Source organism: Xenopus tropicalis, chromosome 9, assembly GCF_000004195.4.
Source record: "Xenopus tropicalis strain Nigerian chromosome 9, UCB_Xtro_10.0, whole genome shotgun sequence".
NCBI lineage: Eukaryota > Metazoa > Chordata > Amphibia > Anura > Pipidae > Xenopus > Xenopus tropicalis.
This window is the reverse complement of record NC_030685.2, coordinates 45870074-45884447: the sequence shown is the minus strand read 5'-3', so window position 1 is coordinate 45884447 and position 14374 is coordinate 45870074. Positions and strand designations below refer to the sequence as shown.

The 14374-nt window shown below is 39.6% G+C and overlaps 1 protein-coding gene across 1 annotated transcript in view; it reads left to right on the top strand.

The window, feature by feature from the left end:
* Positions 1 to 14374, top strand: part of sf3b1 (splicing factor 3b subunit 1) — an 81013-nt gene that overhangs the window by 48474 nt on the left and 18165 nt on the right. The window contains exons 12-15 of the mRNA XM_031893603.1: positions 701 to 880; positions 4098 to 4184; positions 5047 to 5317; positions 11082 to 11227. Of these exons, the coding sequence (XP_031749463.1) occupies positions 701 to 880; positions 4098 to 4184; positions 5047 to 5317; positions 11082 to 11227 (684 nt within the window). The remainder of the gene's footprint in view (positions 1 to 700; positions 881 to 4097; positions 4185 to 5046; positions 5318 to 11081; positions 11228 to 14374) is intronic.

The following is a 14374-nucleotide window of genomic DNA, read 5'->3' as shown; positions in this document are numbered from 1 at the left end:
TCTGTTTCCTCCAATTGTGCATTTAAATTTCCACTCACCACTGGCTCTCTGGTAGGAGAGCAGGTGGGAACAGGGGTTTATATGCAAACAAATCTGGGCAGACATGTCAGTGCAAAGGGAGAGGTGGGAAGAGGGGGCCAGGTGTTTGCTACTCTGCGCTAGGTCCTTCTGAAGGTGAGCCTGGTGCAGAGTTGTTACCCCACTGCCACAACCCCATCCTTCTGTGCTTTGTAAGTAAGTTGGGTTTATGATTCATAAAAATGTCAGTGAAAGCTATTATAAATTTTAAAAGAATTCAACCAAACCCAAAACAAAAAATGTATCCTCATAATGAATCTTTCCCCCAGCTCCTCCCACTGGGGCACTAACCCCTCCAACCAAAGTTTTTAAAACTTCAGAAATAGGCAAATAATTAAAATGCCGTTAAAATATCTTTAGAGAATATAGTTGTACTTTCTGCAGGCTTCCCCTTTTCTGATTTGCTTTTTTCAGAGGACCTTTGGTATTTTTTTCTGCCAGTGGAGAAATAAAAAAAAACAAACATCAGGAAGAACTAAAGCTTAACTAAAGAAGTAGGCTAAAAATGTTATACATTGTTTTGGGCATCTGCACACAAGCTTTTTCATTGTTATAACATTAAAACTTGATATGCATAGTGAAATATCTTGCTTAAAGTTGTCACATTTTTAATCTAATTTAGGCTGCCTTACGACAAATAACTGATAAAGCTCGTGAATTTGGAGCTGGTCCACTATTCAATCAGATCCTGCCCCTGTTGATGTCACCAACACTTGAAGATCAAGAAAGACACTTACTTGTAAAAGTCATTGATAGAATTCTGTATAAATTGGATGACTTGGTCCGCCCGTATGTACATAAGGTATGAATTGCTTATCTGTATTTATTTAGATTTGTTTTACTTCTGTTAGTACATTATTTCTTAACCCCTGCATTGCAACCCATTCTTAAGGTTATCACTGTGTTGTAGATAGGTCACATGTAAGAAAATTTGGAGTCCATGTCATTTCTTTTTTTTTTTTTTTTATACTAACATAATTGTATACATCCAATATACTGATAAAAGTTTGCCTCGACACCTGCCCTAAAACATGGTTGCTGAAACACATACTCATAGATATACATATTTACACATGTAACAGAGCACTCATTGTGCAAAATTTTAATGGTGTAAGTCGACGTTTCATCCTACCCAGATGACCTTTATCAAGACATCACAAACAGTTCCCCAAACGAAACAAACTGAAATAGTCAGTAGTGGCTGAAAATTTACACCAAAGACCCACCCCATGACATAATAGGTGTGAGGAGTACACTGTAGATTACATCACCATGTGGAGATCGTTAAGGTGATGAGCAAAGAGAGATACGAGTAGGTAAAATATATTCAATAGTGCATATAAAGTGCTATAAAATTGGGTGTCCAAATGGTAGATAAAATCATATAACCCCATGGGCAAGAAGAAGAAGTGGAAGAGGGGGAAAAAAGAGAGCCTTAAAGGGACAGTAACACCAAAAAATGAAAGTGTATAAAAGTTATTACTATATAATGTAATGCTGTCCTGCACTGGTACAACTGGTGTTTTCCTTAGAAAGACTACTATAGTTTATATAAATAAAGCTTCTGTGTAGCCACGGGGGGCAGCCATTTACAGGAGAAAAGGCACAGGTTACTTAGCAGATAACAGATAAAACCCCATTATATTCTACAAAGCTTATCTGTTATCTGCTATGTGCCTGTGCCTTTTCTCCTTTTTCCCAGCTTCAATGGCTGCCCCCCGTGTTGACATAGCAGCTCATTTATATAAACTATAGTAGTGTTTCTGTTGCAAACTTACCAGTTTTACCAGCGCAGGGCAACTGTACATTATATTTTAATTACTTTAAAACACTTTCATTTTTTGGTGTTACTGTTCCTTTAAAAATAGATGAGGAAAAATGAGGAAGTAACACGTAAAGAGCCTTCAGCCCAGGCATAGGTTAGCAGAATGGCAGCATTTGTAACACTGCAGTGTCATGCGGTTATCCTGGGAAAGAAAATATATGATCAGCCTCCTGAGAGGAAACCGTCACAATGGCTGAGAGCAGCACTTTACTTGGGGTTGCAGACTTGTATAGTTATCATGAATATCCATGCTGAGCAGTAGGGGTGCCCCAGAGCACTACTTTGCATGAAAAAGGTTCCATAGACTGAAGACCATAGTATAAATAATCCACATTGAGTGGCATACTCGCGGCAATGCCCCGGCACATTAGTAGTGGCATACTCGTGGCTCAGATAGTAGAGTATATAACAACAAAGAAGCTGCATCACAGAGAAATAAAAGCAATGGATGAGGCACAGGTTAGCCCATTACTGGAGGTATCATGGCAATTAAGGGCTGCCTAATCGCCGGTTTAGATGACAATATGTTTAGGTCAGAGTAACCCATGGTGTCAGGGATAGAAAGGGGAGAGAAGAGAAAAAAGGAAATTAAAAGGAAGAAACTAATAGAGCCATGGTCATATTAAGTTGTCAACAGTATATCAAGAGGAGACAGTGGCTGAGCAAATCCTAAGTAGAATCCACATAACCAATATTATAGAAAATTAGATCATGTTCTATGTTCATATCACGTCAAGAGGAAATATTAGATACCAGTAGTAGCATATGCATATTAACAGTAATTGTCATTACAGTAGTAGAATAAGTCTCATGGGAAGCAGCGGTAGCTGACTTTGTTTAGTACATTACAGATTGTTCAATCTACATTCCATTTGTAGAATACGCTGAGCACTGTTCCCACCCCTGGGTGAGGGTAGGCAGTGATCTATCATCATACATCTCATGGAATATAATGCACGTCCCTTTTCAGGGAAGTGTCTAGCTACAGGTGTTTTAGAACTGCCCTTCTCTAGAGCTTCCTTAATGGAGAATTGGGGATTAATGCAATGATTTGCCATCCTGTCCTGAAAGAGGTGTTTGTTTTCCCAATATAGTACATGCCACAGGGACATGTAATGAAATATATGACAAAATCAGACAGGCAGATAAGATAGTGACGTATGTAGCAGCAATTGCCATTTTGTGGACGTGCGAAAGAAGGACCAGTTATAAGACTGTGGCAAGCAGTACAATTAGGGCAGCGGTAGCACCCACGTTATCCTTCTGTTGGGGGGGATTTGCTGGAGGAAGAATAGAATGGACCAACATATCTCTAAGATTGCATCCTCTGCGAAAGCCTATGCCCGGTTCTTGCAATTATCAGTTTGTAAAATATTCCAATTATCCTTGACAGTCCTTAGAATATGTTCAGCACCAGGGAAGTAGGTTGTAGAAAAAAAAATAAACGTTCCAGGGCTTGTGTTGGTGTGTGAATTTCTGTTGATAGCCATGTTCATTGCACTTTATTACACTCTTGAATATACTGTTATTTTACCAACTCGTATCTCCCTTTGCTCGTCATCTTAACAATCTAAACACTGTGAAGTAATCTACAGTGTACGGTTCACACCTATTATTTCATGGGGTGGGTCCTTGGTGTATTGAGCCACTACTATTTTAGTTTGTTTGGGAACTGTTTGTGCTATCTTAATAAAGGTCCTCTGGGTAGGACCAAAATGTCTACCATTACATTTTTGCACATAATTTAGGTCCCATGAATGCTCTGTGTTTTACATGCTAATATTTTTAGCGGCAGCAACTGGGACTTTCTTGCTTTTTTTGTGTGAGTGCGCTGCCTTTCTAGCTACCTAGAGGCTGGATGGCTTTTAAGCAATTGAGAAAATGAAATGCAGGGTTAATTAAAAGACCACCAACGGACTGTTTTCTAAAGAAGACTGTTATTAGCTCATGTAGACATAAGCCTCATTAGTGACATAGGTGGGACACTATAATATGTGCAAGTACTTGCACGTTTCCTGCAACTATAGGTTTTGTTGTGAACAATTTCACACTGACACTTCTGAGGGGGTAGAGGGCATTAAAGAAATTTTGGCTGATTCTGATGAACCAAGATGCAGTGCAGAGTCCCTGCAGTTTGTTTATATTATATACGACTGAAATTAATCAATTTTTATACTATAATCTGTTTTTCTAGATTCTTGTTGTTATTGAACCACTTCTGATTGATGAAGATTATTATGCCAGAGTGGAAGGCAGAGAAATAATATCTAATTTGGCCAAGGTAACTTTTTCCCTTTATTTTAGAAATTGCATGTGTATGTTACTTTTAGGCTGATGGCAGACGTGGCATAGGGCTGATATTTTCGACAAGCGGAAAAATGCTTGGCGAAAATACAGCCCTACGCCTGCTACTTGTGCCTGCACCCAAATGAATGAGATACGCTCGGGTGCAGGCACATGTAGCGGAAATATGCATAAAAACGCGAGAGTTTGCATTCTCTCGCGTTTTTTTGCGTATATCGGCTACATGTGCCTGCACCCGAGTGTACCTCATTCATTCGGGGGCAGGCACAAGTAGAAGGCTTAGGGCTGTATTTTCGCCAAGCATTTTCCGCTTGCCGAAAATATCCGCCCTACGCCAGATCTGCCATCAGCCTTACCTAGCAATTCTTCTCATGTACATATTTTTAATTTGAAGGGGGTGGAGTGCAGATTAGATTAATAACATTCAAGAGAGTAGTATATAATTTAAAACACCTGTTGCAAATTGAGCAACAGTAAAAGGTGACTCTAGAAATCTGAATACTTTAGATATCAAGTTTACAGTGGGGTTTTTTTCTGACTAATTGAAAATGGGTAAACTACCCAAATTCTGAGCATTTTTAAAAAAAAAAAAAAAATCAACTTAAATCATGCAATTTAGAGAATCTTCCCTAGGTTATTAGGTACCAACATAAACCATCCTAAATATGAATGCTATGGGTATACTGAATAGTACAATGTACATTGGTTTACCAGTGTATGTTGCAATGGTGGAGGTCATGAACATTTTTTTTGTTTTTTTGCTTGGCCAGATTTGCATGGGACATTACTGGTACTGTAATATGAATTTTCATTATTATTTTAAAATGAATTTTTTTCAGGCTGCTGGTTTAGCTACAATGATTTCAACTATGAGACCAGATATTGATAACATGGATGAGTATGTCCGTAATACAACAGCTCGAGCATTTGCAGTTGTTGCCTCTGCTCTTGGAATTCCATCTTTGCTGCCTTTTTTGAAAGCTGTATGCAAAAGCAAAAAGTCTTGGCAGGCTCGTCACACTGGAATTAAAATTGTGCAGCAAATTGCCATACTGATGGGATGTGCTATTTTGCCACATCTAAGAAGTTTAGTTGAAATTATTGAACATGGTAAGTATACAGTTGTAATGCATTTTACTTGATTCAGGATTTCCAGCTAGTTAAGTCGATACCTTGTAACATAGTAACATAGTAAGTTAGGTTGAAAAAAGACGTACGTCCATCACGTTCAACCATAATGCCTATATATAACTTTCCTAACTTATAGTTACATAGTAACATAGTAACATAGTAAGTTGGGTTGAAAAAAGACATACGTCCATCAAGTTCAACCATAATGCCTATATATAACCTGCCTAACTACTAGTTGATCCAGAGGAAGGCAAAAAACCCCATCTGAAGCCTCTCTAATTTGCCACAGAGGGGAAAAAATTCCTTCCTGACTCCAAGATGGCAATCGGACCAGTCCCTGGATCAACTAGTACTAAGAGCTATCTCCCATAACCCTGTATTCCCTCACTTGTACTGAGAGCTATCTCCCATAACCCTGTATTCCCTCACTTTCTAAGAATCCATCCAGCCCCTTCTTAAAGTTATATAACGTATCAGCCAGCACGACTGATTCGGGGAGGGAATTCCAGAACCTCACAGCTCTCACTGTAAAAAATCCTTTCCGAATGTTTAAATGGAACCTCCCTTCTTCTAAACGGAGTGGGTGCCCTCGTGTCCGTTGGAAGGACCTACTGGTAAATAAAACATTAGAAAGGTTATTATATGATCCCTTTATATATTTATACATAGTTATCATGTCACCTCTTAAGCGCCTCTTCTCCAGTGTAAACAGACCCAACTTGGCCAGTCTTTCTTCATAACTGAAACTTTCCATACCCTTTACCAGCTTAGTTGCCCTTCTCTGGACCCTCTCTAACTCAGTAATGTCCCGTTTGAGCACTGGAGACCAAAACTGAACAGCATATTCTAGATGGGGCCTTACCAGCGCTCTGTAAAGGGGAAGAATAACCCCCTCCTCCCGTGAATCTATACCCCTTTTAATACAGCTCAATACCCTGTTTGCCCTTGCAGCTGCTGCCTGGCATTGCTTGCTACAGCCAAGTTTATTATCTACAAGGACTCCAAGGTCCTTCTCCATTATGGATTTGCCTAGTGCAGTCCCATTAAGGGTATACGGGGCTTGCATATTTTTACATCCCAGGTGCATGACCTTACATTTATCCACATTAAATCTCATCTGCCACTTAGCTGCCCAGATTGCCAGTTGGTCAAGATCCTGCTGCAGGGATGTCACATCCTGGATAGAATTGACTGGTCTGCAGAGTTTTGTGTCATCTGCAAACACTGATACATTACTCATAATACCCTCCCCTAAGTCATTTATGAACAAATTAAACAAAAGTGGACCCAGTACAGAACCCTGAGGGACCCCACTGAGGACCTTATTCCAAGTAGAGAATGTGCCATTAACAACCACCCTCTGTACCCGATCCTGTAGCCAGTTTTCTATCCATGTGCAAACGGCTTCACTAAGACCAATAGACCTTAGCTTAGAAAGCAGTCGTTTGTGGGGAACGGTATCAAATGCTTTGGCAAAATCCAAATAGATGATATCTACTGCATCCCCACTGTCCAGCTTCTTACTTACCTCATCATAAAAAGCAATTAAATTGGTCTGACATGACCTGTCCTTCATAAAGCCATGCTGATTACTGCTCATAATGGCATTCTCCACTACATAATTTTGAATGTGATCCCTTAACAAGCCTTCAAATAACTTGCCCACCACGGATGTCAAACTTACAGGCCTATAATTGCCAGGCTGAGATCTTACTCCCTTTTTAAATATGGGAATGACATTCGCCTTCTTCCAGTCCCTAGGTACCATACCTGATGAAAGAGAGTCTGAGAATATAAGAAACAAGGGCCACTGCAATTCTGCCCCTAGCTCTCTCAGTACCCGAGGGTGTATTCCATCTGGCCCAGGTGCCTTGTTTACATTTATCGTGTGTAACCCTTTAAGCACCATATCCTGTGATCCAGAGGAAGGCAAAAACCCCATCTGAAGCCTCTCTAATTTGCCGCAGAGGGGAAAAAATTCCTTCCTGACCAAGATGGCAATCAGACCAGTCCCTGGATCAACTTGTACTAAGAGCTACAGTCATGGCCAAAATTGTTGGCACCCCAGAAATTTTTCCAGCAAATCAAGTATTTCTCACAGAACAGTATTGCAGTAACACATGTTTTGCTATACACATTGTGTGTATTGAAACAGAACAAAAAAGGGAGGAAAAAAAAGCAAATTGGACATAATGTCACACAAAACCCCAAAAATGGGCTGGACAAAATTATTGGCACCCTTAACTTAATATTTGGTTGCACACCCTTTGGAAAAAATAACTGGAATCAGTCGCTTCCTATAACCATCAATAAGCTCCTTACACCTCTCACCGGAAATTTTGGACCACTCTTCCTTTGCAAACTGCTCCAAGTCTCTCTTATTGGAAGGGTGCCTTTTCCCAACAGCAATTTTAAGATTTCTCCACAGATGTTCAATGGGATTTAGATCTGGACTCATTGCTGGCCACTTCAGAACTCTCCAGCGATTTGTTGCCATCCATTTCTGGGTGCTTTTTGACGTATGTTTGGGGTCATTATCCTGCTGTAAGACCAAAGATCTCAGACGTAAACCCAGCTTTCTGACACTAAGCTCTACAGTGCGACCCAAAATCCTTTGGTAATCCTCAGATTTCATGATGCCTTGCACACATTCAAGGCACCCAGTGCCAGAGGCAGCAAAAGAACCCCAAAACATCATTGAACCTCCACCATATTTCCCTGTAGGTACTGTGTTCTTTTCTTTGTAGGCCTCATTCCGTTTTTGGTAAACAGTAGAATGATGTGCTTTACCAAAAAGCTCTATCTTGGTCTCATCTGTCCTCAAGACGTTTTCCCAGAAGGATTGTGGCTTACTCAAGTACATTTTGGCAAACTAGTCTTGCTTTTTTATGTCTCTGTGTCAGCAGTGGGGTCCTCCTGGGTCTCCTGCCATAGCGTCTCATTTCATTTAAATGTCGACGGATAGTTTGCGCTGACACTGATGCTCCCTGAGCCTGCAGGACAGCTTGAGTTTCTTTGGAACTTGTTTGGGGCTGCTTATTCACCATCCGGACTATCCTGTGTTGCAACCTTTCATCAATTTTTCTCTTCCGTCCATGCCCAGGAAGCTTATCTACAGTGCCATGGGTTGCAAACTTCTTGATAATGTTGCGCACTGTGGACAAAGGCAAATCTCTGGAGATGGACTTGTAACCTTGAGATTGTTGATATTTTTCCACAATTTTGGTTTTCGAGTCCTCACATAGTTCTCTTCTCCTCTTTTTGTTGTCCATGCTTAGTGTGGCACACACAGACACACAATGCAAAGACTAAGTGAACTTCTCTCCTTTTTATCTGCTTTCAGGTGTGATTTTTATATTGCCCACACCTGTTACTTGCCCCAGGTGAGTTTAAAGGAGCATCACATGTTTGAAACAAACTTATTTATCAACAACTTTGAAAGGGTGCCAATAATTTTCTCCAGCCCATTTTTGGAGTTTTGTGTGACATTATGTCCAATTTGCCTTTTTTCTTCCCTTTTTTGTTCTGTTCCAATACACACAAAGGGAATAAACATGTGTATAGCAAAACATGTGTTACTGCAATACTTTTCTGTGAGAAATACTTGATTTGCTGGAAAAAATTCTGGGGTGCCAACAATTTTGTCCATGACTGTATCTCCCATAACCCTGTATTCCCTCACTTGCTAAAAATCCATCAGACCCTTCTTAAAGCTATATAATGTATCAGCCAGTACGACTGATTCGGAGAGAGAATTCCACAAACCGTTTCTGAATATTTAAATGGAATCTCCCTACTTCTAAACCGAGTGGGTGCCCTCGTGTCCGTTGGAAGGACCTACTGGTAAATAAAGCATTAGAGAGGTTATTATATGATCCCTTTATATATTTATACATAGTTATCAAGTCACCTCTTAAGCGCCTCTTCTCCAGTGTAAACAGACCCAACTTGGCCAGTCTTTCTTCATAACTGAGACTTTTTCACTCTACTGCGCATGCGCCGCACTCGGAGTCTAGGGGAAAGGAAGGAGGAAGCGAATCGCCCCAGGTGCCCCGGGCTGGTGCGGTTTTCTCCTAACAGGGGCACCAGCCTGGGGTACAAGGTAAGCGATTCAAGTCACTTGGGGTTGCTTAACATTTTAGCACCCCCAAGTGACTTAGCCTTTCCTTCCCCTTTAAAGGCACACAAACATTAAATTGGATTTGCTTAACTGCGCCTTTATACTAAGGAGTGCAGTTATTGTTAGGATTAAAGGAATTGACTTTATTTGCTTTTTTGTAGTGTTTTTATTTGTATACTTTTTGTAATATTAATGCTATTCTGTTTGTCTTCAACCTCCAATTCAGAATACTTTCTGAGTTGTAGGGTCTGATCTATGCTTGGCAGCAAGAAACAGATTGCTTCTGGGGTAAAGTCACATTTTAAGTCTCTGTATAATGAAACTTTTAAGCCTTTTTTATCGATAAGCCTATTAAGGCTGTAGCTGATGGAAGGGAGGGATTGCTTATTTTAATTGGACTGTTGTTTTTCTTTTGCTTGTACAATAGGATGTAGCATGTGACTTAAGTTTAATTTTCAGATTTTGCCCAGTTTAATGCAAGGAATAACAAACTTCAGTAACTTTTTACCTATAGTTTTAATTGTTAGATATGTTTAACGCAGACCTTATTAAAGAGAAAGTTTACCCCACTTTCTCAGCAAAGTTCAATAAATAGGGCTTGCCTTTTGTTTTAAAGGAGAACTAAAGCTTAACTAAAAAATAGGCTAGAAATGTACATTATGTTTTGGACTTCTGAACCAGCCCAAGACGACCACAGCCCTTTAGCAGGGAAGATCTGTGCCTTCAAAGATGTTGAGCTTGTGCACTGTCCCAGACAGTTCTGACTGAATCTAAGATGAAGAGCTTCTGTGACAACCGTAAAGAGCTATATCTTTACAACTACAGAGATGCTGAAACTTTAAGCCAGTGCCGCAAGTTTATTAAATACAATATTGCATTTCTATCCATATTCATTTTTAGGTTTTAGTTCTCCTTTAATTGGGAAATAGCTACATTTTGTTTCTTGCTTGTTAGCAGTGCAAAGTCTGTAACTGAAATCATATTCTGACTTTACTTATTGGGACCAGGAAGCAAACAATTAAACAGTCCACGTAGAAATTTCTGTAGGTTTCTACCACACCAGGCAGTTTCCTGGCTTGCACTTAGAACCTGCCCCTCCTCTGCACTTTCTGTGTGCACAAATACACACCACAGAGCCTTGGTGCAGACTCATGGAGCGGGACGAGGGAAAACACTCTAAAAAACACTCTAAAACAAAACCCTTTTCAATGCCATTTGTTCTCAGAAGCACTACTGAGATACTTTGTGACTTATTAAAAGGAGAATGAATGGTGAAATCTCTGGGTGATGCCAAAATGTTAGGCACCTAGGTGAATGAATGTATTTGCTTACCCGATAACCCTTACTGGTTCCTCTGTTAGCAAAAAAAAATGCACCGGCCTGGGGTGCGCCAGCTGCACATGCACAGTAGAGTGAAAAGCCGCACTTTAATAAAAAAAAAAGTCTGCTGTTTTATGGCACACGTGTGGGCCCCAGATCACAGCTCAACCTGTTATTGCCCACCTCAAGGTGAAGTATGATTAACCACCCCAACTATCTAAATAGTTGGTGTTTGCAGTGTTTGTGATACTAAACATATATATTGTATGATTTTCATTGAATTTCAAATTTTTTTTTTTTTAGGTTTGGTTGATGAGCAACAAAAAGTCCGCACGATCAGCGCTTTGGCTATTGCTGCTTTGGCAGAGGCAGCTACTCCATATGGTATTGAATCATTTGATTCAGTGCTAAAGCCCCTTTGGAAGGGAATTCGACAACACAGAGGAAAGGTACAGACTTTTTTTTTTTTTAATTTAAATCTGAGTTGGTAGTGTCAAAACACTTAGAACATGACTATTCTTTACAACTACTAGGGGCTGATTTACTAACCCACGAATCCGACCCGAATTGGAAAAGTTCCGACTTGAAAACGAACATTTTGCGACTTTTTCGTATGTTTTGCGATTTTTTCGGATTCTGTACGAATTTTTCGTTACCAATACGATTTTTGCGTAAAAACGCGAGTTTTTCGTATCCATTACGAAAGTTGCGTAAAAAGTTGCGCATTTTGCGTAGCGTTAAAACTTACGCGAAAAGTTGCGCATTTTTCGTAGCGTTAAAACTTAACGCTACGAAAAATGCGCAACTTTTCGCGTAAGTTTTAACGCTACGCAAAATGCGCAACTTTTTACGCAACTTTCGTAAAGGATAGGAAAACTCGCGTTTTTACGCAAAAATCGTATTGGATCCGAAAAATTCGTAAAGAATCCGAAAAAAACGCAAAACATACGAAAAAATCGCAAAGTACCGATCATTACGAAAAAAACGCAATCGGACTCCATTCGACCCGTTCGTGGGTAAGTAAATCAGCCCCCTACTGTCTAGCTGGACCCTCTCCCTCTTAGGCTGAATGTGGCTTTCCACAAACTTATCTACTGCCAGGCATAAAATTACTTAATTTTTATGATGTAGGATTGACAATCTGAGACAGTTTGCAAATTGTCTTTTATTTTGGCTGCTACCCAGTAAGTATTTTAAACAGCTTAGTCTTTAAGTTACAAGCCGCAGTGGGTATAACAAATGTACCAGCTGTGTACGTGCTGGTAGATGTATTACCCATCCTTTCCTCCCCCTCCCGTACCAACTGACCCAGCATTTTAACCCTCCATTCCTGCTCCCACCATAGTCTCTTCAGCCAACTCCTAATTCACATCCCCTTTAAAGGAATAGTTCAGTGTAAAAATGAAACTGGGTCAAATAGACTGCATAAAATAAAAAATGTTTTCAATATAGTAAGTCAAAAATCTAAAGGCTGGAATGAATTGGGTGCCTTTTTTACAGCTCTCTAAGCTGTAAGCAATCCGTAACCAATCGGTGACCTTTGAAGGGGGGCATATTGGACATAACTCTTCAGTTAGTTTGTAAGCACACAGGTTAGATTCAAAAACAAACTGAACAGTTCTGTCCCTTGTGCCCCCCCCCCCCAAATTTGCTAACTAAGAGGTTAGAGAGCTGAAAGCAGGAAGCCGTGTTCTTCCAAATATGTTAGACATCTGTTCACTTCAGCCTTCTATAGACATTTTTGCCTAACTATTAGAAATATTTTTTATTTCGCGTAGTCTATCCATTTTACCCAGTTTCATTTTAACATTGAACTGTTCATTTTATGACTGAAGCCCAAAACTGCACTGCATAGTTAAGTTGGAGCCTTGCCAGGGGTCTATAAAGAGGCATAATTATGTTTTTATCACTTGAGTTAATGCCCTTATTACGCAACACAGTACTTCAGTCTAAGGATACCTTTAATACTACCATTTAGTGTATAGTTGACATTTCTATTTCTAACAAAGTGCATAACTTTAATGTTGATCAGTGCAAAGTTCATATTGCAGTTTGCTGCCAAATTTTACAATTTTGTAAAATTGCTCTGCAAAGCAGAAGCATCCTGCATGAAACTTATAGTTTTGCAAAATTTAAATAGAATTACTACTTTCAATACCCATCTCCAAGTCGTTAAAAAGCAAAAGACCAAGGACTGACCCCTGCTGTACTCGACTGACAATTAATTGTCCAATTAGAAAATGTTCCATTTACTACCACTCTTTGTAATCTATCCTTTGCCCAGTTCTCTCTCCAAGTACAAATATTTTGCTCCAGGCCACTATTCCTTACTGTACCACAGAAAGTTTAATGGTTAAATTATCAAATATTTTAGCAGTTTTTTTTTTAATTTTATTTACATATTTAAAAATTTGGATTATTTTTTATTTCTTGCTACAATACAATTTTCAATCTCTATTGTAGATTTTCTTATGCTTATTTGGTCCTCTGATAAGTTTCAGCAGTCCTAGCTAACATGATTGCCTTAAGCAGGTTTTTTTTTTTTTTTTTTTTTTATATACAAGCTTAGACACCAACACTCAAAAACCATAAATGTTTTGTGGTGATTCCCTTTGCTTACAAGGGTAATATACTGACATGTATATTTATTAGACAACATTTTGAAGACATTATAGATAGTCTTCTATCAAAAGAAACACGTGATTTTTTTGTCTCTTTTTGTAAACATGTTGTTCCAGTGTCTGACTTCCTCTCTCAGAACAGCCTTAATTCCCATGGCCAGAATCTGCGCAGTTATCTCCCCTCTCAATCTCCCCCCTCCCACCAGAATGCTAAGGACTCCCTTCCCCTCCTCTTTAGGAATGTGTGATCTGAGCTATAATGGCTAGACTGCAGGTAGGAAGCTACTTAAAATGGCAGCTGCTATCTTAAACAAAGCTTCTAAAGCTGTTTACTCGGGTATGGGAATGGTTTCTGCAGAATAAATATATTGTTCTAGGTGGCACTAATGTCGCAAATCTATTGCCAGTAAAATGACTTTTCCTCCTTTAAGGTGCAGTCCGTCACAACTATATAGAATGTACCTCAGGATAAAATCAGCACAGTGCTCTCAGAACCCCACCCCTTTTTTCCAACACAAAGACTTTAGCCATCACATTTATCATCCTGCTGCTGTTTTCCCTCCAAACTATCTGACCCTACTAGGTCTTGCTCAGTGAGCAAGACTTCTCTCAAGATTGTAAGTCAACTTCAGTGTTGCTACTTGCCACTTTCATAGGCTCATGTTAGAGCTCTGAAGCAACAATTTGCTCACATCCTCCTCACAAGTAAGTACTTTGGAACACTTGTTCCAAATCTGCCAAACTATGCACTGAGGCAGAACTTCAAACTTGCTGCCACTCATTCGCCCCTTTACAGAAAGCAGGTATACAGAAAACACGTATAAAGAAACAAGAAAAAAAAAATCAAACCGTGTTTGTGTGTTTAACACCCCTTGTTTCAAACACCTTTGTTTAAAACTCCATTTAACGTAGCACCCACATTTTCTGTGTAGCGTAACTTTGAACTCAAATGTACGTGCTACATTATCTGCATGC